General features: G+C 44.2%; 1 protein-coding gene across 2 annotated transcripts in view; it reads right to left on the bottom strand.

Moving 5' to 3' along the window:
* Window positions 1–18,098: 18,098 nt before the first annotated feature.
* KCNMA1 (potassium calcium-activated channel subfamily M alpha 1) overlaps window positions 18,099–27,802 on the bottom strand; it is a 661,836-nt gene continuing 652,132 nt past the window's right edge. The window contains exon 30 of one of the 2 annotated variants that reach the window (XM_087824300.1): window positions 18,099–23,075. In XM_087824300.1, the coding sequence (XP_087680426.1) occupies window positions 22,921–23,075 (155 nt within the window). In that variant the 3' untranslated portion in view covers window positions 18,099–22,920. The remainder of the gene's footprint in view (window positions 23,076–27,802) is intronic. The other variant, XM_087824299.1, reaches the window with a different exon arrangement.

The raw sequence follows: 27,802 nt of genomic DNA, 5'->3' as shown, positions 1-27,802 counted from the left end.
ATAGACTCTCATATAGTGCGAGCAATTTACAGTATAATGAATTTGTTTTATTCTGGTTCCGTCTGGGCACCACGGCCCCTGCTCGCCTTCCTGTTGTTTTATTTACTCCTCCGTCGTTCTCATTTTTGTAGCTATTCCTGTTAGCTCTTCTTTTCTATAAGGTCATCCCGAGGACAGGATGTTGCAGTGGCCAAGATGAGTTGTGAACAAGTGAAAACCAGGTGTGTGCTGGTGATTCTCTCTCTTCTTAGGGCCTCTCTGAAATCTGGCCAGTAAAGAAAAAATATCACACACTCAAGATTTAGAGCCCAAATTCCGATTTTGAGGTTGGTGTCATTCAGACGAATGCCCCTGAGCCAGGCACAACAGAGCAGTTACTGGGAGAGATAAGGTGATTCAGTGCCATACCTCAGTGAGCTGTAACTCACAGGGGTGGGGGGAGGCATTTTTGTAACCACTAAAATGTGTAAGGCCAGCCTCGGCCCTATATATTGCTGTTTTCCACAATGGCTGTTTCCTGGAAAATCCATCTCTTTCACCACGGGATGCTAGGGGCATTGAGAATTAGTCAGTTTGCTATACTGGCCTTGTTAACACTAGTGGCAGGACATTAATACAGGATAATAGTAATCACATTGGTGTTAAATATTTGCAGTGTTAGGGCCATAGCATTGAATCCCAATCCACTCCATTTGATTAATAGCAATGCTGATGGTGGCACCAGGGAAGATGGACTCCCCAGCTTTCTTGGCCAGACAGTATAAAGACTCCAGTTCTAAATGCTTCATTTATATGTGAATACAATTAAGATTCGCTTCTAATTATTTCTGGCACATGCTCTTTAATGCAGAAGACTTTCAGTCACAGTGGTTAAAGGGTAATGCATCATAACAGGTTACAACCTCCCTGAAGATTTCTTGATTGACATAAAAATATTTTTTCCCTTCCAACTGATTGGCACTATGGCAGGTGCAAAGTGATGGCCCAGCTTCTGGCTGTCCATTACAAGATCTTAAACCAAGAAGGATGCGGCTTTAATAATTAGCTGGACTGTGGATGGTGTTCTTTCAGGGGCTAGGGTACCTCAGGGGTGCTAGGACAATTTTTCAGTTGAGTCTCTTAGTGTAAATAACTTGAGAAACTGATTTTAAGAATTTCTGAAGTGTTGTGTTTTTTTTTCTTGAATGACATAACTGGAAACATAGGTGTACAGCGAATTCAAAGAATGAACTCTAGCTAGAAGCAGAAAATTTGCCAGTCAGAAGTTTGTCTTTGCCAAAATCTTGCGCAAAAAGGTGGGAAAATGTGTTTACCTTCCAAAATGGGACCGTATATTTTAGCCATTCACTGGGACATGGAACCTATGTTGTGTCTCGAGAACTAGGACACACTGTAGTCAGTGGGTATGCTTGGGGAAAGTTGCAGAACGGACATCCCACTGTGCTCCCCAGCACTATCTGCCAGGAGGACAGGATTTCCTAGACCTTCCATGGCTCATCTCCCAGGCTCTTGCAGCTTGCTCTCTATGGCTGCTTTGGTTTGAACAGAAAGTCTTCACATGTTTGTTCACTGAAGTGTTGGAAGTTTTGGAGGCAAGAAAACCATGGAGTTGTAGTCCACTGGCTCCTCAGGAACAAGGACCTGGATTTTCTCTGTGTGTCAGCCAGATGAGCCAACAGAAGAAGGGAAGTTTTATTAGGTGAAGATGATTTTAACATTCCAGAAAGGCAAATGGTTATGTTTTTGCTTAAAAAGTGTCCTAGGCATTCTTGTTCAATGTGAGTGGTTGAGCCAACAGCTCTTAGTCTTCTGGCCTTCAAGTTCTCCACCCAACGACACCCAACAAAAATTCCCAGAATGTTTGCTATGCATGATGATGATAGAACCCAAAGAGGAAAACGGGCTTCCAAGGAGCTCACTTTGTAATTGGGAAATAAGGTGTAACTCATGTACCGCAGCATTGAAACTGCATTTAGCTCATGGGGAGGAAGCCCGAAGAAGGGACTGATTAATTTCCCCGGGAGGGAAAGATGACCTACAGGGTCAAGAAACGCTTACCAGAGGAGTTGATATTTACGCTGAGCTTGAAAAATGAGTGTGATTGTGCCAGGTGGAAAATGAAGGGGCTTGGGTGGGAAAGGGGCACTCCCAGCCCCAGTATGCCACAGGGGGCATCACGTGACCTTCACCCATCAGGACCGTCCCACCAGGTCGAGAGGAGAGCAGCAGCAGCAGAGCCTGCATGTGTCCATCCCTTACCCAGGATCTGTTTACTGAGAATCTACTGCCTCGCAAGCACTGGGCCGTGCAGTAAACACCATGGTGGAGTGGACAGTGTATTGATGTTTAGCTTTTTCTCTTTCCCTTTTTCTTCTTATTTTTTCTATTATGAATGTGATACTATGATAGAAACCCACTGCTATGTGTAATGTATACTATTATACATATATAGGAAAGTAACTTCTAAGAAAATTAAAAGAATTTGTGTTTTATGTTAATTTTATTGTTGCCAAGCAGAAGGGGTCTGCTGAAGTAAGGAAGGGAGGATTGAGGTATTTTAAGAGTAATATATATACATTTTCAAACTTCTAATTTTTTAGTAGTAATAAATTTCTTGTGTCACATCACAATTGGCACCCCTCAAGTTTATTTTTATAACACCTCTGCTAGGCACTGATTTGGGATGTGGGTGAAGGACAGAGGGAAAGGAAACTGAGGATTAGTGACGGACATGAAGGTTGCCACTAGATAGCTCATGCCTTTAGCACCATTTCTTATAGGGAGTGAAGCACCGTTTGAAGTACTTACACTGAGAAATGGCACGATCTCATGTAACTGTTAGAAATACGATATTGTCAGAGGATGGCCAGAGGGGACTTTTAAGGAGACAGCACTGGGTGCTGATCTGGACTAGAAGAGGGTGAGGTGTCTGTGGGTGTTCAGCGGGATTGTGAAAGGTAGAAAATTTTGAGAGGTAAACACATAACAAGGGAGGAACTAAATACCAGATTTTAAAGAAAAGGCAAGAGAAGAAAAGCCATTGAGGAAAAGACAAGCAGTCGGAAAGGTAGGAGAAATAAGGGAAGGGAACAAATATTTATCTAGTATATATTTCAAATCAGAGGATACTCTGAACTTAGCCTGTGTGACAGCATCTCATCTTCACAGTAAGCGAAAAATAATCTCATCCCACTTTGTGCGTGTGGTTGAGAAGTTTTGAAATATTAACTGACATTTTTCCTGCAGTTTCTTTGTACCCATTAGTTTTTCTCTTGCGGCACCCATTGACTCTTAGACTCAGGGAACGACTGTTACCAAAGAAAGTAGGAGAGAAAGGCTTTTGATTTTAAAGAGCCTGGATGTTAATTTTCAAAAATAAATAGCTTTAGAGAATTTGAACACTAAGTGGGTTGTGTCTCTGATTCTGAGGTAGAGCCCTGGAAAGAAGGAAGGCCTCGTAGAAATGGCACCCTGGTGTGTCCAGGGTAATGAGATATAGGCAGCCTCACAGGCTTCCTCAGTCTTGGCCACGTGCAAGAGCAGTAGACAAATTCAAGTTGAGAGTAGCATGCACATGAGAACCCCTCCAAGTCTTTTACAGCCTTTATGATGAAGCCAGAAAGCAGCAGACTGGCTTCAGTACACCCAGGAAGGGCACGAAACTAGCTCAGATGGAGTTAAGAGCGACGAGGCCTTGGGTTCAGGAATGAGGCATGACGCAGGGGCAACCCGCAAGGATTGACAACAGAAGGCCAGACGGGAACGTGCATCTCAGCAGATGTGAGTATGGATGGACCCTGTTTAATCCAGGATCAGAAATCCTCAACAAAGAGCCTTGGGAAAAGAAAGAGAAGCCCTAAAAATGATTGAGATTGAGAATTTGCTCCCTAGCTTAATGAGGGCTTTAAACATTGGAATAAAATAAAGGAAGTTATGTTTCTCACGCTGCTATATTTGTGATCAAAGGTTCATATCTACAGTAATCAGTAAAACTGCTTTTAGGAGAAGAGGTTAAGGTGATTTCCAAAGGCCATGCAGGTAGACAGTGATGGAGCTTGTCATAAGGTTAGGTCTGCCTGGCTCCCGGATCCTTGCTCTGGCTACTACTCTATTTGCATTGCACATTCCCATTTTCTAGAGTCAAGAGAAAAAATGGTCAGCTGTGTCAGGCTTTGGGGGCTGACTAGGAGAAGGTCCCTAACTTTTCTCACATTTATTTCCCCATGATGCTGAGGGCACATGATAGAACAAGTCAGCTGACCACCAGACCCAGGTTTCATCTGTAATCCTGCCATTGTCCCACTTACTTCAATAAGCTAGCAGTGACGTCACTACTTCCACACATGAAGGGAAGGGTTAGAGTTGGATCAACACATATAAAAGAGTTTATATTTTGCAGTAGTTTTTGTTGTTGTTGCCAAATAGAAGAGGTCTGCTAAAGAGGAGAAAGGAAAAAATTAAGGTTTTTAAAATATTTGTATAATGAAAATTTACTATATGCCAGGAGCTATATGTTAGTGGTACTGAAAGTGTGGCCCATGGACCAATATCACTAATATCACCTGGAAGCTTGTTAGAGCTACACATTTTTAGGCTCCACCCCAGATCTGCTGAATCAGAATATCTTGAAATGGGGCCCAGATATATGTGTTTTAATAAACCCCTCATTAGCTATGTGCACATTGAACTTCATGAAAGGCTGCTATCGAAATATGAAAAGCAGTTGATGAGGAAATAGGTTGTGGAGAAATATGGACCCAGATTAAGCTGGAAATCACAAGCATGTGAAGTAGCCCATCATCATGGTTAGATTCTCACATGAGCTCTTGATGGCCAGCTTGGAGACAGATTTAACGAGAAGGGTGGGTGTGTTCATGTAAGGTACTTGAAATTTGCAGGATGCATGAGCAAAAAATCAAGATGAACCTGAGGAATCTAATAGTGTGGTTGATTTGATTAAGCACATTAACCACATGAGTAGAGTAGAAATGATCCTAGGATGGAGAGGATTGGTGAGGATCCTTGGCCTGGAGTAAGGGATTTAATGATGTCATGGTGTCTAAATGTCACTTACTTGCAGTGAATGACAGAAGTGGGAGGTTGTTCAGGTGGAATGGATGTAAAAGACAAGGGAGGTGTTGTCCTGTTAATCACAATTGATTCTGTGCTTTTTCTGATATCACTAGGAGGTCTGGTCACCTGCATTATGGAAACAAATTACTGGGGAAAAAAGAAAAATAATCCCCTTCCTATAATCTCTTTATTGCCTTTATTCCTCTGCATTTCACCTCCCTTCACCTTCCTCAAATTCCCTCTTTTCCTGGAGATGAATAAATCTGCACCCAGTTCCAGCTCCCCACCTGGGAGGTAAAATGGGGCGTCAGGATGTGCACACGCACAAGCCTCGCTTCTCCACAAGAGAATTCTTTTCTTTGCCTATCTAGAGGAATCGCTTGGCTTCTGTGTGTTGTGCTACACCACTGTCATTACCAACAGTGGTGTCATTTTGATGTGCTCTGTGAGGCAGTGAGTGCTTTGAAGTTGAAAGATAGAACAGACATGGATAAATAGCACTCTGTGCACACTGCTATTGCACCATTATTGCCAGCAATTATTTCACCGAGTGACACATCTGATAAAAAGTCAGCCACCTTCCTTCAAGGAAGCGTCTCAGTAGCTACAGCTAGGAACTTCTGCCTGATTTCTTTTTTAACAGGTAGAACTTGTTAATTTTGTGGAGCCTTGCGCTTCCTCCTCTGTGGTTTAGTCCCTGTTTCCCAGTCAGGGTCACGGTTCCCCATATTGGCTTTGCAGGAGCCAACGCAGGTTCAAGGCTGTTTCCTGGGATGGGCTCTGTAGTGGCCTTGTGATTGGTCCTTGCCAGGTTTTCCTTTGCTCAGTTCCTCCTCAGCCTGTCATTGTCCTTGATGGTTCTCCTCCTCTGGCTTTGGAAATGCAGATGTGACATCTTAGAAACTGAACAGCTATGTCTAAGGAAGACAGCATTTGATGGGCTGTTATTCTGATGATCACATACAACACTACGTGCATGGCATTGTCTTAGATAGCCAGCGATATTAACTCACTTGATCTTCATAATGATGATTGTAGGTATTATTAACAGCCTCATTTTTTCAAACGTGGAAACTGAGGAACCGAGGTGAAACAGCGGCCACGCCGCTCATGGTAGGCAGGGCAGGATTCAAACCCAGGCAGTTTGCTACAGAGAGGACAAAGCTGCCTTGCTGGCTGTGCTATGCTGTGTGGAGGGTCTGGCCTGGCGTCGGTGTTGGTGTGGGGGGGCCTGGGGGAGGGTGGTGGTGTACACAGTGAGACGTCAGAGGAGGTGGACTTGGGCTCTCTGAGGTTTGCACTGAGATCTGTCCCTCAGCTCTTGTTCTGTTGAGATAGTGTCTCAAGTGGCTTGAATAATGACTTCCAATCACACAAGAGTCGCTGTGTTTGGGGTCACTATAGCTGGAACCGGGACAATTAGCTCCTGGTTAGAAAATTGTACATGGTGGGGCTAGATACACCCATGGATGGGGAGGTAGATCCAGTTCCAGTGCCGGTGATGGAGTAAAAGCCCACCTGTAACTGCGCTCATGCAGCTGAGAGGCTCCGGGACATGTGAGTATGGGGCGAGGGCCGGAGTGGTGGGGTCCGGGGCTGGGAGGGTTGTTACTGGAAGACCTTCTTTGGAGTTGGCTGCTTAATGGTCAATGGTTGGTTCTGTGGCCCACACTTTAGTCTGGCTCAGTTCAAAGAGGAACGTTTTCTAAAATCCCTCCGCCTCTGTCTCCAAGCTTGGCGTCAGAGCTGCTTGTCCGGGCAGTCCACATCAGTGTACGGTTCCTATTTCCCCCCAGATAACTTATTATTTAGCTACATTTTCTGCTTCAAGCTAAGATATCAGCGCCTGAAGGTTTCGCCCAGCCTGATGCCCTGGCATGACTTAAGGACTACATGTGGTCTAATTAATGGCCCTTTGGGGATATTAGTGAAAGCTGAACTCTTTTCTGTCACCTGGAATTGAGGAAGTGTGGCTTCAGCCAGCTTTTCACTATAAATGTGGTGGAATATTATTACCTGCTCACCCCTTTCTTTCCCTTTCCCATCCCTACTCCTACTTGGAAACTGGGCTTTGGTAAAACAGGCAAAGAAGTAGACCGCTACCCTAAGAGGCTTAGTTATGTTGAAAATGCGGTAGGGCAAAGGGTTATTGTCCTTGTAGGTGTTTCAAATGTCAGTTAATTGTTGGTGTGAGGCATATGCCCAAATCCCCACTAATTTCTAATATGGATTTAAAAGGGAACTAAGAGGTTGAATTTTTACAAGTGTACTGAGAAACCAAAGGAAAGAAGTCATTGAGTTACAAGGAGATGGCAAATGTGAATTCAAAGCTACAGACTGAAACCAAAACAGAGGTAACCCAAGCATTTGTGTGACCCCAAGTGAGCAGACTAAAGAATGGGTGGGACCCAAGGATCTGGGGAGAGTCGGTTCCTCAGCCTCTGGGTCTTGAGGCAGGGGATGGAGTAAAGAAGAAATAGCTGTTGGGTAAACAAAACTGTCTGCCATCAATTGTTTAGGTGACATTTGTATCCATTCTTCCTTTCTGTGTCTTGCTGTTTTCCTCTAGGAAAACTACCTCCTACACTTTGGGGACGTGTTTTCCAAGGAGGTGTAATACCCACCCCCCATCCAGGAGTGGACATTTGATCCAGAATAAGGAATATATAGCCATAGACTTTTTCTAAAACAATCATGACTGGCAGGCTGCCCAGCTGGTCAGTTATGGCCTGGAGCAGCTCTTCGCCATCTCCCTCATCGCAGTGGGAGGGCTCGCCTGCGAAGGAAGCCAGCACAGAGGAGAGCAGAGTCTGGGGACCCAGACAAAATCCTATGTCATTTAAGCACCTGGATCACGTTGCATCTGAAGCCACCACTGGGCTTTCCGACTCATAAGCAAATAATTCGCACCTTTGGTTTAAAATAATTTTAGTTATGTTTCTGTTCTTTGCAAATGACTAATAAAAACTGCATCCACTCCTTTAAAGCCATAATCAGTTTATTACTAAAAGTGTTTTTGTTTCTTTACCAGCATCGAGATGACACACACAGCATTACTAGGAAACACACGTGTACTGTTCTAGCGATCAGCAAATGTTTTCTTAAAGTGCCAGAGAGTAAATATTTTAGGCTTTGTGGACCAAGATGCAAAACTGACAAATTACATATATCGCTGTTTAAAATGGAGCCATTTAAAAAGCATAAAACTGTTCTTAGCTCCCAGGCTACAAAAAAAGTCAGCTACCTCTATTTGGCCTGCAGGCCCAACAACAACAAAACAAACTCCGACACATCTTCCTTTGAACAGTCTTTCTGTTTCTGTCTCTGAAGAAAGCGTTCGTTTCATTTTTATGCGCCAGGACTCAGCCCGCGTGTCCTCTCGCCACGGAGCTGCTGTGACGGACCAGCCTGGGTCTGCGTCCCTCTTGGGCTCGGACCCCACCAAGCTCGTAGCCTTTATTTCTGTGCCATCAACATTCTGACTTGTTTAAATTTGTGAAACTGCAGGCGTAAACACTGATGTAAAAATATTAAACCAAACACTTGTGAAACGTGTGTAAAACCGAACATAGCAGCTAATTCATTACCAATGCATTCGAGGCCCATTTTGTACCCTTCCCAAAACCGGTTTCCTCCCTTCTCTACAGGTGCCTACTGCCCGGAACCTGGCACCTGCCATTCTATTGCATATTATAATTTTATACTACCTATAGCAATTCTTATCTATCTGGGTATAACATGGTTAAATAGGTGTAAAACTTGATATAAAATGCATGGGTCCTAAAATTTGCTCCCCCCCCCCTTTTTTTTTTTACCTGAGGACTGCGTCTGTGTGGGTCATCAAAGGTGATTTATGTGGCTACAGGTCATTAACTGTTACTGCTCTATTGAAATACTTTTGATGAATATACTGCAATCTGTCTGTTTTCCTGTTGATGGACATCTAGATTACTACCATTTTTTTTTTCCTATGCAAAAATGTGATTTTCTGAAAAGATTTTGCCTGCCTCTCTGTGCTCATCGGGGAGGGTACCTCTGTAGAACCTACACAGGAGAAAAATGGTGGATGGTAGGTTGTGCCCATCTCCAAATATACTGGAGATGATGGGGTGAAAATTCCCCTGTGCTTTTAACTTGCATTACTGAGATAACTACTTAAGTTGAATGTTTGCATCAGCACTTCAATTTTCTGCTTTATATGTTTTAAATTCATATCTATTATTCATTTTCTTCCATTGGATTGTGGTCTTTCTTATTGACTTGGGGGGAATTTTTTGTATATTCTACATATCTGTTCTTGTTGACTATATTTGTTTCAAAAAACTTCTCTTAATATGTGATCTATATTTTTACTGTTGCTTTTACTATTGCTATACTTTTTTTCAGTTAAGGCTACTTCTTAATTTTAAGGCAGTTAAGTGTATTTTTTCTTTTCTCTTGTGGTTTATACTTTTTTGTGGCTGGACAAAGACCTTCCTGAGGAAGATAGTGTCCAAAATGGTGACGAGAGGAGTTATGCAGAACCTCTCCTGAGTGAAATAACTGGCAAACATTATTAAAAAGAAAACATTTAAATTCTCTGCACTTTGTTCTAGGGGCATACGGTAAATGAAGTGACACTTGTTCAAGAAAGTCTACAAAATTTTGGTTAAGAACAGTGAGGGTCTGTGGTGCCAAGGCCATGACCCACCGTCTCCTCCCCTTCCCCAGCCCAGCGGGATGGGAGCACTACTCTGTTGGGTTTGGTCTAGAAGGTGAGTGTCTGCCTCCAGCCAGTTCTCAGTCAAAGGCTACTCTCTCTCTATCAGAGGCAGGTCACCTTTTCTGGTTACCATTTTTATGCAACATACTTATAGGTTTTACTTTTCCATCATAAGTCTTGTTTAAAAATAAAGTTAGTCCATTTTATATACTTATATAATATGTTCAGTCTTAAATTTGCCATCTTATTTTCTATATTTTATTTTTATTTTTCTCTTTCTTTATTTATTTTTCCATCACCATTTATCCCCCCCATACCCTTCTCCACCCCCACCCATCCCCTACCTCCCACAATCAACACACTGCCCGTGTCCATGAGTTTTTGGTTAATCTTTCACGATATGCCCATGTTTGCTTCACTTTGTGGAGTGTTTCACTTATGAAATTTATATATATATATATATATATATATATATATATATATATACACACACACACACACATACACACACATCCCATTTTTATTTCCATTGGTTGTCCTTTGACAGCATATTTTTTTCTTTGATATAGTCAAAGGTTGTTTGGATTTTCATGAGCAAGGAGAAATATCTAATCTACAGAACACAATCCCTAAGACTCTTGGTTTTGGCCTCATATTTTATTCCACCCACTTTGTCAATGATGTCCCCTCAGGAGAGCATCACCCTGCTCTATCAGAGAGAAGGAAAATCCAGAGATGGGAAAAAGAGGAAACAAGTTGAATGTCATAAAAAATGAGTGGCTTTTTAACTTGGGTATATGCATAATACAGAATAGTAATATCGTGTATCTTTTTATCATTATAATTTAATATTTAAAAGGAAAAGTTAAATTTATGTCTATTAACTCTGAGGGAATATATTTATATACTTTAATTAAGAAAAGCAGGTCGCATATTCATAGTTATAGTATGAGCTCTGTTTTGCAAGATATATATCTATACATTGTTAAACATTTCTCCAGATAATTTTACTTCTTCACCTATTTTAACATCCCTTTCACAGTTGAGGGTGTTGAGAGGATAAGAGGTGTGAAGAAATTACTTCATTCACTTGTCATTGTTTGTGGTGAGCATGTGCTATTTTTGAAATTTTAAAGACAAATTTAATGAACAAATTAATGAAATTTACAACTTTCTAAAATAAATTGTATAGGAAGGCCAGCAAGCAAAAAAACATAAATGGAAAAATTGGCAATAAAAATGTGAAAAAACACTTAACTTTGTTCATAATTTACAAGTTCAAGTGACAGTGAAAATCCACTTCCCACCTCTTAGCTTGGCCCACTATTTGGTGGCTGCTCTGTGATCACTTCTGTTTTTTGTTTGCTTGATCTCGGACCCATCTAATGAAAGAGGTGATCCCACCCCAGCCTAATACATAACTTTATACCCGTTTCTGGTTATTATTTGGGGGGATGGGTGTGGGACCCCAGTGAGACCTAAAGGGTACTATACTAGGTACCTTAGGACGCATTTCCTCTATAATAAAAAGGTCCCATAGAGAAAACGCCCTCTTCTCTTTCACAGGACACTGTCGTGCCTTATGTGACTGCAAAAATAACTGCAGTCATTGTGTGCCCCTGAGCACAGCCACCAGGAACATGCTGAAGGCAGCGGGCACAAAAGCCTGGTAAAGATGGCACATTCCTGCATGAGCCAACAGTGCCTGACTCCCTCTGGCCTTCTCACTTCATAGATGATAGACGCGTGCCCTAGCCACGCTTAGCTGGGCCTTCTGTCACTGCAGTCAAAAGTGTCCTGGTTGGTGTAATATCCCACGTCGAAGGGGGTATGAAAAGCCAGAGACTCAGTGATAGACGGTAGAACTATGATTTAAGACACCCTCTTTGGGGGGATAATTTGGCAGTATCAAATATAATTAAAATGGTTTTGAAGATGACAGAACAATTCCAGTTTGGGGACTTTATACTAGTGTTATATTCACATCTGTGCACAAAGATACATGCACAGGACATTCTCTGAGGCTGTGGGCGAAACAGAAGACTGAGAACAACCTAAATGGTAGTAGGTAAGAAAAAGGCTAAATAAATTAATTTTTTTCCCCTTTAAAAAATATATATTATTGATTTTAGAGAGAGAGGAAGGGAGACGAAGAGAGAGGGCAACACTGACCTGCTGCTTCCTGCAGGCCCCCAACTGGGACTCAAGCCTGCACCCGGGCACGTGCCCTGACCAGGAATTGAACTGGCAACCTCTCATTGCACAGCACCATGCCCAACCAGCTGAGCCACACTGACCAGGGCTAAATTACTTTTTAAATGGAATACTATGTAGCCCTTAGAAAGACGGATGGATGGGTAAAAACAATCTGAACAGTATATTGTTTTTAAAAAGCCATGCAGCATGTGTATAAAACATAGCATGCTATGCTTAAATCATGCTTGAGTAGGCATGAACTATTTCTGGCAGGGGGTGCAAAAGTAAAGTTAAACATGACTGCCTGTAAGCAGGGGAGCTCGGTGACTAAGACAGGACAGGAAGGAGACTTACTTTTATTGTTTACTTAATTCGTACTTTTTAAATGTGTCCCACTAGTATGCATAATCTATTTTTAATTCATTTGTTTTGTTTTAATGAATGAATGGATAAAGATCTGTGAAAGGCATATCCTTTCTTGAGACGACCCCTTGATGAAAAAGACTGCAAACGAGAGTAAGGCCATGATCCAGCCAGTGTTGCCCAGTCGAGGCCTGTGGGAAAGCGCAGCCTTGGAGCTTGGAGTTGGGCGGCGCAGAGCTGCAGGCCCCTCCTGCGGGCGTGTAGAGGGTGCTGCGCTGGTGCTGGATATGCACTTACAGGAGGAACAGTCGTGGTGGAGTGACACACATGCCTGCTAGCCTGGCGGGTCCAGAGCTCAACAACTGCGACAAACACAGGACCCTGGAGAAAACGTCCCTGTGTCTCATGCCGCCTGCTGTGTACAGGACACCTGGAAATAGGAACCATGAGATGCAGGGCCCTGGAATGGTCTATGGAGTGAGCAAGCCTTACTCCCATTCTAGTACAGCTACTTATATCCTTTGTGGCCTTTGGCCCTTTTTTATTTATGTTTCCTAAAAAGAAGTATCTTAAGCAGCTTTTCTGATGATTATACATGTTTAACTTACATAAACTTGAATGAAACAGGAGCGTATAAAGTGAAAACACCAACCCTTCGTGAGTCTCTTAATCTCCCTCTCTGCCTCCTGCCCTACCTTGGCAATCACATTTTATGGCCTGATCTTTTTTCCTTCCAAATTGTAATAAATGCAAAACTACGCTTAATCATTTCACAGAAATGGGATCCTACTATACATTCCATTTTCTCCCTGTATTCAGTGCAGGCCAGGAGTCAGCCGACGTCTTCTCCACAAGGTAAGACAGTGAGTGCTTTCGGCTTCACCTGTCATACAGCCTCTGTTGCAGTTCACCTCCGCTGTTCCAGCAGGAAGTCAGCTATAGGTGATACGTAATTAATGGGAAGCTGTGTTCCAACAAAACTGTACTTACGAAACACGCAGCGGGCCACACTTGCATAAGAAACATAGTTTGCGAACCCCTGATGTACATAAACCTACCTCACCCATTTTACTGGGTGCCTAGTACTCCATTGAATGGATGAATCAATTCACTTAACTCTCCCTCGGCGGATGGATATTTCCAGTCGGTTCCTTGAGGAGCCCTCTTCATCGAGCATTGCTTACCAGTTAGCTGGCTGGGCGGTGCTCTCCCTGCCCCCGTGGACATGCTCACTGCTCTCCCTGGTGCACTGACACTCTATGGCCTGTGGGCTGCTCCTCACTCCACCTGCCTCCTTGTGCTTTCACCACCTGAGGGGACCAGCCGCCCCAAGCGTGTTTGAGGATTTGTACTCGATATCAAAGCACGGAATTTAATTAACAGAAATGGAAGTACAAGAAAGAGCGTGTTAATTCTACAAAAACAAAGTCTGTTGCTATTTTTGCAAAGACCAGATTAAGGTAAATTGCTTTTTAAAAAATCTGTCAAAATAGGAACGGGTGAGGTAATTATAGTAGACTGAAACCAAAGAGCTTTAGGTAGGCAGGGGGTGTGAGGCCCCCACATTAGCTCTTTGGACAGAGCAGCCGAGCTGCAGGGTGGGTCTGGGTGCAGACACTGCCCTGCTTCCACCACAACTGCCAGAGGCTGGACTGGACGGAAAATGCCTTTGGCTCCAAGACACTCATGCTCCCACCTTGCCCAGCCATCTTTTCCAAGCCTTTCCAAATGCCTTCAGTCTCTTAATTTTTAGCCTCTGTTTTCATACTCTCTGAATGTGAACGGTTGGTAAGATGAGATTCTGTTTCTTCTCTCAAAAGCCTGGTCCATTACCATTTAAAATAGTGGTAAGGCCATATTTACATTTTGATGTTGTTCATGCTTTATTTCCTTTTCACACCGTCTATTCTGTCCCCCCCAGTTTTTCTCCCAGGCAGAATCTATCTTATCTGACATTGCAAAGCAGTTAACATTGATTCTGGTGAATAGTCTACTTTGATTTTTGCTACAGGGAGATTTTAGCACAAATTCACATATATTGTTTTCTCAACAAATAGAAAAATATGTTCCACATTCATTGTGCTGCAGAAACCGGGCCTGCTGTTTTGTAACTCACTGTCTCACCTCTTTTATTTGCTTTCTCTGTCACTGTCGATCTCTGCCTAATGCTTCATCCTTTATGCAGTCCCCTTCCTTGGAGCTGGATTTGGCAGTGGAGTTTGCCTAACTAATGGGGACCATATGCTCTGCAATTACATTCCCCAACAGCATTCAGATTTGTTAGCAAATATTGGAGAAGGCAAGTTGAGAGGCCGGAGTGCAAAGATTGTCAGGAATTGGCACATCCAGACAGGTAAGCCTGCTTTTGCTGACCCCGGTGAATTAATGAGTTCTGGTTTGGGGTGGCACTGGCTTGGGTAGGGCAGGGGTTTTTTCTGAGAGTCTCGATCACTTGGTAGATTGTCCTTCACATGGCTAAGCGCCTCTCTTACGTGTTCCCAACGGCATACTGTACTTACCCCAGAGATCAGTGTTAATACATGACAATAACCTGTATATTTGTTGCTTCCATTCCTCCCCAGACTGGAGATTGTTGTGTTCACAGCTCCCAGGAGAGGAATTTAAATAGGATAGCTGTTCAGTAAATACTTGACTCATAAACAAATGAGAATCTCTAGAATATATTGTGTCACTACATTATATACATTACACGCATATAACTCGGAAGGCTTTTCTCCCTTCATCCAGGATAGACCAGCCCTAACCTTGGGAGTTTGAATCCATAGGATTCTTAATAAGATTTAAATCATGGCCCTGAAATGGCAGTGTGGAGGTTGTTTTGGCCTTGAGATGGAGTTTGTCTATGGCTCTGTTGGGGGTGAGTGTGGGGAGGCACGAGTCAAACCTTTCGCAGGTTGCCCTGGGTTTGGACAAGCTGAAAGCAGGGGAGGGAACACTGCTTCACTGTGCGGATGCCCAGGAAGGGTAACTAGCTTGGAAGCAGGCGGCTGAGGAGAGACATTTGCAGCTTTTCAAAAGCTATCTGAAGGCTGCACATTTCTTTAGAGGCCTGCATCTGGAGCCGCCCGCAGGAGCCCATGGCTCCTCTGGCCATCGCGTGACCCTCTATGGATTCTCTAGCATCACATCTGATGACAGTGACTCTTCCTTCCCCACCGCCCGTTGCAGTCTTGGGCTGGCACCCACTGACAGTGTCCTTGGAGATGTGGGGTCTATTTGTAATCAGAGCTGGAGAGGCAACCCCATGGGTCCCATCGGTCCCCAACTCTGCCTTCATCAGAGAGAGTACAGCGGCCTGCCAGGAATTCAGGGACTTTGCCACTCTCACCACCAGTCCCCATCACCCCATGGCCATGTGGCTGCTACAGAGACACAAGAAACACTCCTTTTAGAACACAAATACATAAATTTTTAATCTGCGAAAAATACAAAATGAAACCATGTACAAGTTATGTACAAACCCTTTTTACAAGACAAGAGAGTATCACTGGTTGGTACAGATGACAGAGTTGGATAGATCATTTCAAAGCACCAGCATTTATTTTCTCCAGGTCCTGCTCGGCCACAGTCATTTGCTTAGAATCAGAATCGTAATCATAACGCCAACAACCAAAAGCTTGAAACACAGATGAAAGCGCCGCGCTCTCTTTCCTTGGTGAACGGCAGACTGACCTCCGGGTAGTGCCCTGTTTTTTCCTTTGTCTCCTGAGGAAGTGTCGAGTGCAGGTTTGGGTGTGAAGTGTGGGGAAATTCTTACAACATCTGGGGCGTGGGAAGTGGGCCAGAGGGTTTGGGCAGGATGTGATGGTGCCCTTAGGAGTGGACGTGTTTAGTTAGGATTCCCAGGCAGGTCTGGATTTATGTTTGAAATCTCGCAGTCTGGTCAATCGTGTCTCAGGCTGTACTCAGGGAAGGAGGGGAGGGGAGCAGGCCTGTCGGGGGCCAGGGCTTGGGCTCAGTGTGGAAGTGGCTCCATCGACCTTGCCCCTGGGCTCCCTCACCTGAGTGTGAGGAGGCTGCCTTCTCACACTGACCCTGAATCCCAGGCCACCACAACTCTGGCTTCTCTGGCAGGCACATGTCAGGGCCACACCTACATTTCTAAGGCTGAGCAGCCACTAAGGCAGGCTCGCTGAGAGCTTTGGTGTCACTTTCGCCCCTGTCCTACAGAATAGCGAGGTGGAGAAGAAACACAGAAGTCCTCAAGGGCCTAAACAGACCAAAGGAAACGTAAAATTTAAGATCGACCTAGACATTAAGGTCCGTTTGCACCAGGGCAGAAAAAATTCGCTCCCCGTGCTGTCAAAAAAAGCCACCGAAACAAAGTGATTGTAGCATTTAGGAATCCAGAAACCAAAGCTGCCGGCGGGTGAGCTGCCCTGGGGGGATGAGAAACAATGGGGTGACATGAATAAGAAGAGGCCACCTCGAGATCCTCTCTTGGGAGTCCTCCTCCAGGAAGAATGCCAGCGACCTAAAAGGGCGCCCAACCTCCACTGTCCGTGGCACCCAAAGGCACACACAGCGGCTGACCAACTGCCTACCCTGAGCCAGGCCTCACGCACTCTCTGGGGATAAAGACACGTGAACAAAGTCCCTGCCCTGTCAAGTGAGTCCCTTTACTTCTGAGTCACCATCTCCAATAGCCTTCATTTCCAACTTCATAGATGACCCATCTTCTCTATCTTATAGTTTCCCTGTCCCGCTTCCCATTTTCCTGATGCTGGAGCACCCTAGGTCCCCGATCCCAAGAGCGTCTACTTATTTTGATTCTTTTAGCCCCTAAAAAGATGGGTATAGCCCCCTAACAGTCTTCTGCCACCTGAGTTTTCATATCTGCACTTTCTCTTTTGGAGAACTCAGCCATCCTCCCTACTTCACAAGCACTTCTGTGGGCCTTACTTCGAAATCCACAAGGCCTGTTTTAACCCTCTCCTCAGCTCCACTTTTCTCACCCCTATGCCTGTAAAGCCTCTTATTTATAGCTCCCAGCTTCTTCCACTGTGGGTAGATCCAACACATTTCTTAGCTGCCTGCATTTGTTCGCTCCCTTCCCTGTCATCTTTCCTATCCCTCCACATGGTTCTTCCCTTGAGGCCCAAATTCAGTGTTCCTTTCACAAGAACCTTTCCAGAACTATTGTCCTAACTCCGAGCCCACACACCAGCACCTACAACTCCAACTAAGTGGCTACGTCTATCATGATCTGTAACACGTATCTGAGGAAGATGGAAGCTTCCAAATGCTGAGATCTGGTTCGGGCTGGGCACCCCTGAGAACTCAGTGCCACTGAGCAAGCATTCAGCCTCATGCACACTCTCAGGATGATTTCCAACCTGACAAATGCACAGGCGCTGGGGCTCATCGCTCTCTGTCTCAAACTTTTAGTGGCTTCCCATGAAGTCTCAACCTCTTTGCTTGGCCCTTAAAACTACTTACTTTCTATCCCTGTCCAGGAGATCTCATCTTAGTTTTCCTCAGCCCCCCTATGTGAACTTGTCACGGTAGACAAATGGTCTATGTATCGAAATCACATTCTTACCAATGAGCTATGGCCCATTAAGTCCCCTCTCCCTGGAAAACCCTCACCTCGAGCTCCACATTTCTCTAGTCACTATTCCTACTGAAATACCTCCCAAACCCATCAGGCATTGTATTCATCTGAATTCTTCCCAGCCCACATAGGTCAACGCAACCCTGCCCTCCTTCCAGCCCAAAGCACTGACTTTTGCCATGGCAAGCATGCTCCTGGCTGATGGCCCTCTAGATGTTTATAACCTTTTGTGTTTGTTCTTTCTCCCCAGCTCCTTGATGAATGTCCTGGGTTTGGCCTATCTTTAAATACAGAAGTTGCAGGCCAATTTTCTTGCTAAAAAAACACGGCAAAGAAAAGGAAGGTCTGGTACAGTTAGTCTACCTGAAACTTCTCAGTCTAACCGTGTGTGGCTGCGATATCAGGGAGCCTTCAACTGCTGGATGGATAAAGGGCCGCTGCTTCGGGCATGGGGGCTGCTTTTTCTCTGTACGTGGTCCTGGTGAGCTTACCATAGGAATGGCAAATTAAGCTCCCTAGTTCCTTGGGAAATAAAATTAAAATATTCTTTAAATTGTTGCATGGCAATTTTGAAAATATAACAGCTGGTATTGCATGGGGAACTTCAAAACAGGCTTCACTTAAACAACCAATGTGGCTACACTGATACAAACCAGCTAGAAATCGTTTCTAATTACTACTGTCTCATAAATAAATCCAAAGGGCAGCCTCACCTTCTCCAATAAACATGAGATTTAAATGTTAAATCATCTGTTCTAAATAGAAAAAAAATCCCAAAAAACCCCAAAACAAAAAACGCCCTTCAGGAACATGGGACAAGTAGAAAACAGGCAGGAAAGCAATTTACTATTTAAGTTTTAAGTGAATTCTAAGCCCCTTCTGTTTTTAAAAGAGGGTGAGTTGAACCCTAAATAGTAAAGGCCCTTTCATGGGCCATAGGGGTTGGTGATTTTACCACCACTCCATGGGCAGCAAATAGGAACAGGACAGAAAACAGTCTATATAGGGACAGAAAAGAAAGGGGGCAGATTCTGCGCTGGGACTCCATGTCCAGGCTGAATGGATGTGCTTAGTCCCCTGCGAGTCAGGTGGTTGCTGGCCCGTCGATTGGCTTGATATCTTTGCTCTCTCCCCATCTCTGCATCCCTCCCTCCTACTACATCCTCCTTCCTTGCTTCCTTTACTGAGGTTCTCTTTGACAATGGAAAATGGTAGATCAATATCAGACTTATGAACGTCAGTAGGAAAGAGATAGTGTACTAATGGAAGACAAACACCAAATAAACAGAGAATCTGGAATAAAGTGAGAAGGAAGACTGGTTACTTCCTAAAGCCCAGATACACATGCAGAAATAAAGATGAAGCAAACTTCAGGCACCCAGTATTCACGAGCCTTGAGCTAGCTATTGGAAATTGGAGGTTTGGGTTAGAGGTGAAGGGACTGACCAAAACTGAACCTTGAACCAAGAAAAAAGGCAGGCAGGAATGAGATTGCACATGAACATGCAGAAACAGCTAATCAGTGTGATTCAGGAGAATGTGAATTTTGAAAATTGCATTTTGAACCTAAAGAGACCCCCAAAGTGGAAAGCAGAAGGATAGACCCCATTGCTATGTGCCCAGAGCAGAACAAGCACACTGCCCTCAGGAGTGCCGCCTGGGTGACGCAGCGAGGGGGGCCACCGTTCCAGCACAGGGCAAGGTTGTCCCCCAGGGCTGGCTCCCATGCTCCCACTCCCAACTCGGGGAGTTAGAGGGGACGTTAGAGTCATCAAGCTGAATCACTTTCGTTTACAAAGAGGTCAGTGAGACTCAGAGAGCTTAAAGGACATTTTCAAAGTGCATAGCTAGGAGAGTTGGACTCTCCCCTTTTCACATGAAAATATTCCCAATTTTCTTATGCTTTTTCACTTTCCCCCTTTTCATTCCTAAACAGTTTGAATTCCCACTTTATTTCAAGTCTTCAATTGCATTTTGTACAAAGTATATTATAAGATGTCCCAGCCTTGCAAAGAAAACAGTTTCTGGAGGTTCCCCAACATGCCTTAGCCACAATCACTTTTATTTAAGGTATTTGATACTGGTTCAAGGTGATATTTTAGAATATAAAATTTCTCTGACTAAAGTAAAAGTATTCTTAGAAAGAGAGGTGATGACAATGAGGATGCCTTTATAAGCAGGTGCTTTCTGTTTTTTAAATAGCCTGTTGATGAGTCTTTGATTCTCAAAGCACCCAAGAATCTTTAGTTTGGGAAAACAGCTTTTCTGAACCCCAAGCTGGGATGGGAAATTAGAGCCTTATCACACTGACGGTGCCAATGATGACCATCATTGGTCTATCCTGAATTTACCCAAAAAGACAAATCTGCGCAGTGGATGGGATGCACTCTCCCTCAGGGCCAGAGAGTTCAACAAATAGGAACAAACCCGGGTGCTCTGGTATTTGCGGAGCCCTTTGGTGATCTTACAGTCTTGCTTCTGTTTTCATTTCACCTTCAGCCTACCAAGAAGCAGCTTTTGCCAAAGGAGCCACCAACCAATCATTTTGCACACTTCCTTCAAAACATGCCTGACTTTATTTCCGGGCCCAGAACAATTCATTATTACAAAGGCAAAACAGCCTGAGCTCCTTGCTCCAGCCTTAGAAGAAAATGGATTCCTGCTAAGTAGTTTTCTGGGGAGATGCCTTTGCTGTAGAAACCCATCTTAGCCTGTTGGTTAAAAAAAAAAAAAAATGTTCAGGTTCAAATCTCTAGCAATGATGGGCATGGAGTTTACTCATCTGCTTCCAGACTGACTTTGGGGAGGAGAGAGGAGAAAGAGAGGGCAGTGGGCATGGGGCTCTGTGGCCTGAGGTCCTCTAAGATCATTTAGGTGGCCACCGTCACCTGCCAGATGAGACCAATAGTTCTGACAAACTCAGAAATGGTTGTCAGGGACAAGAGGGGGAAGAGTCCACCAGAATTCATGAAGGAAAGAGAGCGTGGATCGATGTGAATGTGCTAAGGTGACCCCAATGCAAAATCATCATGTAAAAGAAGGCCCGGCTCCCAGGAAAGTTGTAAAATCCTAGCAAGAGATCCGCCCACAAACCAACGTTACTTCTGTTGGAAACCAGGAAACGTTAAAAGCCTGAAGATAGACTGCTGACATCATTTGAGTCTGCTGAGTAGGCTAGCGATTGGTTATAAGTAGTTTTTAAACAATCCAATTGGACATACATTATATTCACAATACTTTTATAGAACTAATTCTACATAATGTGACGACACAGTCTGACAAGTCACTCAGGACGGCGCCTGCGGCGGGAGCGTGGCTACACTGGCTCCACGGGGGTGGACAGAGGTGGAAGCTCATCTTGCCTACGTGGTAATTGGAGACTCGGTGGACGTATGTTTTCATGGTGATTTCGTTGCTTGCTTCTGATCTGATTTGCACTAACATACTAGGTACCGCAGGGTCATGGTCTAAAGAATTAATGGAATAGATATTATGGGAGTTTGGGGGATATTTTGGTAAGTTTGGTTTCTTCGTGTCCACAGTTTACATTTTTAAGAAAATAAAAACGACTGTCACATCCATGCTACTCCAGAGACCCTGATGATTGTATCAAAGACTGATAATTTTGAAGTTAAGAGACTTGCTAAATCGTTTGGAACAGAATAGTTGCTGGGACGACTATACACAGAGCATGCAAGCGCCAGCAGAGCTCTGAGACGTGGTAATCGTATCTGATGGCTAGGAAAAATTTTGACCACAGTTTGAAGTGGCTGATACATTTGATTTCATTGCTGGTAATTTTCAAAGGCCTTTTCTAACAGTCTGTTTTAAGTGCATTCATTGCTTTCCTTTTGTTATTAATTTTTACATTGTTGTAGCAAGTTTATGGGTTTTGTCCCAGCAACTAAAGGAAAATCCGAAAAGCTAAAATCTGGGCAAAAGTCACCTCCTTGATTACAGAAAATTTCTGGCTTTTAAACACAAATTCAGTAAAAAGAATGACTGTATTATCACATCCCATTGTTAAGCAAAACTATTCATCGGTGTTTACAAACTTTACAGGCTAAAAGCTCTGAGACTTGGGGAGTGGGAAAAGCCCCCCAGACCCTTTCATTGTCGAAACCACTTGCGTGGATGGTTCGGAGATATGAAATGAGAAGCATAGCAGCATGTAGGAGTTCCCACCACTAGAACAATAGACAGAGCCATGTCTCCTGTGCGTCTGGTCCTCAAAGTCCACATCCCAGATGTGCTCACAACTCTCCTGGTGGTGTTAGTTGGCTGGGTAAACCTGGCCTGGCAATTGTAAAAAAGCTGCAAGAAGGTCTTCCCTTTAAGTATATGAACAAAGGGATAAATACAGCATGAAAACTAAAACTACAAAAATATGACTTTCAACTGTGAAAATAAATGTTTCCATTTATTAAGAGCTGGTGTCAATGCAGCCAAAATACACACCCATCCAGGAAATTCACCTGCCCTCTTTTATCTTCTTTTTGAATTTACTAAAATACATGTTTACATCATTGAACCATTTGAAGTTGTTTCTAGTAATCCATTTCCTTTTGTTACAATTAACTGTGGTGGTGACCATCATTCTCCTCAAGGGGAAAGAAAGAAGGAAGGGAAATCCACATTAAGGAGTCTGGCCACCTACTCATTTTGATTTTGCATTGTTTAGATATAGGGGAGATAGCTGACAATGGAAAAAAAGAAAGAAAAGAAAAATATATATTTTCTTTCTAATAAATAAAAATAATTTAAAATGCTAGAGGCTATACATGACTATTTTAGTATATTCATTTATAAATGAAATCTTTTTCTTTTCCAAAATACATGGAAGCAATATTCAAGGCAGACAAAGAGAAAGATCCATCTACTTTATTTTTCTTGCAAATCTCGCTCACCCTAACGTTTCCACCAGTGATTCAGCATGTAAGAGGAAGAAAAGTCACGTCACCATTTATGAAGTTTGTCAGGCTTTAAAAAAATAGTTCTGGTCTCCTGGGAGTCAACATTCATCTTCAACTTCTCTGATTGGTGGGATCAAGCTGCTTGTGGATTTGTACTGGTTGATCTGGTTAGCCATGTGGGTACTCATGGGCTTGATTTGAATGTTTCTGGGATAGGCATTGTCCGGTTCATCTGTAAACCATTTCTTTTCTGCTGAAGGGCAAAATGAATAGAGAACAAGGAGGAGAAATGAGAAGCTTAATTAGTCCTGGGGTAAAGCCTTTGGAAAGTTCATTGAAAAATGCAAAAAAGGTAACTAGATCGAAGCTGATAGGGAGTCACCGCTAGGAGCGACAGTACAAGGCAGGGAGAGGCCCAGAACCTGGAACATACCTCGGTTGCCGTAGCAAGTGATGACCAATGGGCCATGAGGACTTGGGGCGCCGTGGGGGACCTCAGAGAATAAAGAGAGGTTGGAAAGCAACCCCTGGCAATGTTCTCTGAGGCTCCCTTTAACGGCCCGAAAAGCTTTGGCGAGAAGATGCTAAATATAAGAAATACCGGGTGAAGACATTGCACCCGAGGAAAGACGTGTGTGCGCATCGGCCTGAGTGGGACGTAAGGGGCGCTGTCCCTGTTGCAGGGTGAGCGACCTGGAATCTTCTGCAGGGTCTCCGTCTCCCAGCCTTTACTTAGATTCGCTCGTCAAAAGCATACTTCAAGTTACATCTCAAGTATCCCATTCTTATATTTCTTGTGCAAGCCAGTTTTGAGGGTCTTAAATAACCCACAGATTTTGCTGGCCAATGAGATTAAAAACCAGAATAGCAACCCATGTTTTCAGAGGATTTTGAGATGACTTTTATTTTAAGAAAGAGAGCTGTGTTGGTACAAAGTGGCACTGTCCTAACTGACTGTAATAACCCAAGCTGTTGACCTGGAGCTCCATGAAGCCTTGGCATTTCATTTCCACCCTGAATGCAGAGATGGCTGAGAAAGAATGCTGAGTCAGCGCCTTCGGGCTGGGGCGAGAAAGCAGTGGCCCAGCATCCTCTTAGCAGCTCAGTGTTATTTTATAAGACTTAGGTCTCATCTTTACCTCGTTCTAGGAAAAAATAGGCCATGTGTATAGCTACAAAGGGACCGGGCAAAGAGGACATTCTAACTTGGGAATCGTATGGCTCATTTTAGTGGCTTAGGAAAAGAGCACACCCATTGCCACAGAGGCAATGACTTCTCTGGCCTACTTCTCTGCCTATCAGAACGATAAGTTAGCAGCTGATATGTTAACAAGGATTGCTCACCTGTAATGACAGAGAAGCGTGTGTGTGTGTCCATTTGCCTAGTGACTTGTAAATTCAGCACCTATGTTTAGCTCATGACCACTCAGCTTGTTTCTCCCTGGTCTATACTTTCTCTTGCTGTGTCAAGAACCCAGAGCCCTCGACATCCACACTGTCGCAGGGGCTAGGTGTGCCCTGGTGAAAGCTTCCTCACCATCCTTTGTTCAGCAGCTCGGTTTACCCCCCCAGAAAACGTACTGCCTCGTGGATCGCCCTCCACCCCCTCTCTCCTGCTCTGGCTCTCTCACCTATTATAATTAAGTTCACTTTGATTTGAACAGATTGGACGATAGGAATTCATAATGCTACATCCTCACAGCGAAGCTAACTGATTAAGTGCTTTAAATTATTCCCCCTGACAGAATGATAAAGTTACAATCTGTTCTGAGATGATCTACAGCTTGCCAGACTCCTACAGCTTCTTTCTACATTCATTTATCTTTTTGTCAAGCAGAGTTTTTTCTTTTTTTTTTCTTTCCTGAGCTTCAATTCCATAGATCTTTTAAAGTCATCAGCACATCTGAATTATTAATGAGGCTTTAGAGGCAAGGTTCCTGATGGGCTGGTTAAAAAAGGTTGTGTAGAAACCTGGGACTGTGTACACATCAAAATAATTTCAGCTCCATTTAAAAAACCATTTAGTTCAAGTGTGACATAGATGAACCATTACGCATTTGTGGAAACCAATTTTTTTGTGATCTATGATTAAACTAACCTTTCAGAGAGGAGTAAAGTGTGATGGTTATCATGTTTTAAAAGCATTGCCAGGCCGCTGAAACAATTTCAAACTATGACTTTTTCCAGCAGTTTACGTGTAAAGATGACTTTTAGAAGCGCCGAACCCAGCGCCTGTGCTGTCTGCTGGGCGGCCCTTGGTGTTGGCCATGCCGCCAAGAGGGCTGGTTTTGCAGAGGGATTTAGTGCTGGGCTGCTCATGCCAGGCTGGAAGGGAGAGCGACCTCTGCTTATGGAAACGAGCGCGTCTTCTGGGTGAAAGACCTAAGACGGCTGCAATTTGCTGAAATTTTTACAACTGCTGCCGACAATAATTGTTCAGAATTTAGTCTTTGCAGTTCAATTCAAACTTGGCATTTTGACCTTTCACGGCAAAGAGAATATCAATTTCCTTCTGCTGCCTGTAAGACAGAATGATTTTCCCACATAAGCTCTCTCCTTCCTTTTAAATTTCTTGCCATAAGAAAATTCTAAGCAGAGCAACCCGTGTTGTGTTAAAGCCCATCCTGGGGACAAGCTGAGGTTTGCATTGGGCCTGAGACAGGCTTTTTCACTTGGGTGGCTTGTAAGATATGAGTATATGTGTTGCTGGAGACTTGGTGAGACAGGATGTTGAGGAAGTAGATGTATTAATGCTCTGAGCATTGTACTAGAAGGTCTGGGGCAAAGGTATAGTAGGAAGAGATTCTCCCAAAGGCCTTCGGGGGCATGCACACTTAATGACCACCAGCCATTCTGTTTCAATGGAGAGAGTTTCAGGTATGGCAATGACACTTTGGTTTACTGAACCTTGCCTTCCAAAAAAAAAAAAACAACTATGCCAATGGGTGGCTACAGAATTGACCATAAGGAAGGGTGCTCAGGGAAGGAATTCAAATGAGAGCTGAAGTAGGGGTCTAGGATAAATTCAGGTCCCCGAGTATATCTCCTCTCCATGTTGCTCATCCCATGTGCCAGAAAGATTTCTGGGAACTTTATTTCATCCCTGAGATGAGAGGGGCAATAGGTCTGACTAGGAGGTCCTTTTCCCTGCCAGGGAAAAACAGCCCCATTTGTTAATAAGCTTCCTGAGAATGGGAAGCATAAAGCCATCACTGTGAGTATTCGTGTGACCTGCCTGGAGTTAGGAGGGAGGTGGCATTGCAAACAGTCTGTGGCAAGTGGGCTAGCAGAACAAGATAAAACCTGGGAATAACTGCAGAGAGATGCCGGTAAAAGATCTGGCACTGCCGTTGGCTGATGCCACCTGTCGAGACCAGCCATGCCATGATGTGCCCAGCATGGACAAGCAATGTGGTGTAGGCCAAGGAGACGGCATAGGGCGGGAGGTTTAGCTCAGATGGATCTGGCTCTCTCAGGTACTGATTGCATGGCTCTGAGCAAGTCACTAGGAAATGCAACTTAGCTTTTAGTGCTCTTCTGTAAAAGGGGGCTGATGGTAGGACTTTTCAAATGCGGTCTGAATAAAAGGGGCTGGTGTCCATGAATCACTTACTACAGGTCCAGATACATGGTAAGTCAATGTGAGCTGTTAAGACTATTAGTAATTATTAGTGATATTAGCAGGCAGGCATTACACCATAGTAACAAAATTTATAGATTTCAGTTTTAAATTCCACCCTGCCACTTCCTACTTCCTGGCTAGGTGACTGAACAAATCTATCCCTCAAATTCCGCAGCCTTCACCTGGAGGGAACAATGGCATCTCCACCTGAGGTTGTCTTAGGGAGTGAATGAGTGAATACATGGGAAGCGCTTTAGAAGACAGTCTGGCCCCTGGTAATCACTGGGTGTTAGCTTTTATATAAGGTTCGTGTTAATGCAAGAACCCTCAGCACGGAGAGACTGCTTCATAAGGACGAGAAGCATCTTTCACTCTGATTGCAAATGCGCTGGAGTAGAGAACTGAGGTGTATAAATTTGGTGGGGGCGGTGATGACCTGAAAAATGGGGATTGCGGCAATAGAGACGACAAATGAGGATTTAGCTGGGTGGTCTTCGTTTGCAAGGTGAGGAGTAGGGGTCACCTGGTGTTGTCTGGGGAGGTCAGGACTGCTACCCTCCCCTGGTACCTGCGTCTTTGAAATACTGGCTTTGGCTCGACAGGCGCCCTACCCCACCTGCCAGTCATCTCTGTCTTCCACCGCTACTTTCATCACTGAGCCTGGAGGGTCCAGGATAAGGGTCAGCACTGCCTCCAGCCACAAGTTATCCCAGAATATTAAGCTGTGGTGGGAAAGGTCCCCAGATCTAGGCTGACATTACTGCTGGGGACCCAGAAGCAGAGAGACAAGCTGCACTGTAAAAACTGAGTCCCTTTGCTGGCTCCGTGGGTTGTCAGAGCTGTGGGATTTAGCCTTTTCGCATAACTACTCCCCAGAGGAGAATGCCTTAAAGGGGAGACGGTGATACGGGCAAGACATTTGGAATAATTGGCCCTCTTCTCACTGTACCACAGGCTGAGGTTTAGAGAGAAAGGGATTGAAAGGAAAAGATCCCATTTGGATAGAGATAACAGTCGAGGACTGAAGAGCTAACAAGGAGCTCAGCCTTCTAAGGCAATGCTGTGTGGTTTCTCATCTCCCATCTCCCAGGGGGAGGCTAGCACTGGCCCCCTGCCCTGCAGACCCCGGGCTCCCGGTGGACCCCCCCCACGCACACTGCCTCCTTTCCTCTCCACCGGCAAAGCAAGGCTGTTTTACAGAAATGAAAGCCATGTGCACCAGCACCAGAGCAGTTTTGTTTATGAAACTGTCTCACTTCTTTGCCGTTGTCCACTGTGACTATATTTGCCTCCACTTTACTGAAAGTCTAAGGCTGCCATGGCCGGGCAGAGCAAACTGCCCCCCCTGGCCCTCAGCG

Source organism: Miniopterus natalensis, chromosome 14 (assembly GCF_054644295.1).
Source record: "Miniopterus natalensis isolate mMinNat1 chromosome 14, mMinNat1.hap1, whole genome shotgun sequence".
NCBI classification, from domain to species: domain Eukaryota; kingdom Metazoa; phylum Chordata; class Mammalia; order Chiroptera; family Miniopteridae; genus Miniopterus; species Miniopterus natalensis.
This window is presented reverse-complemented; position numbering and strand designations above follow the sequence as displayed.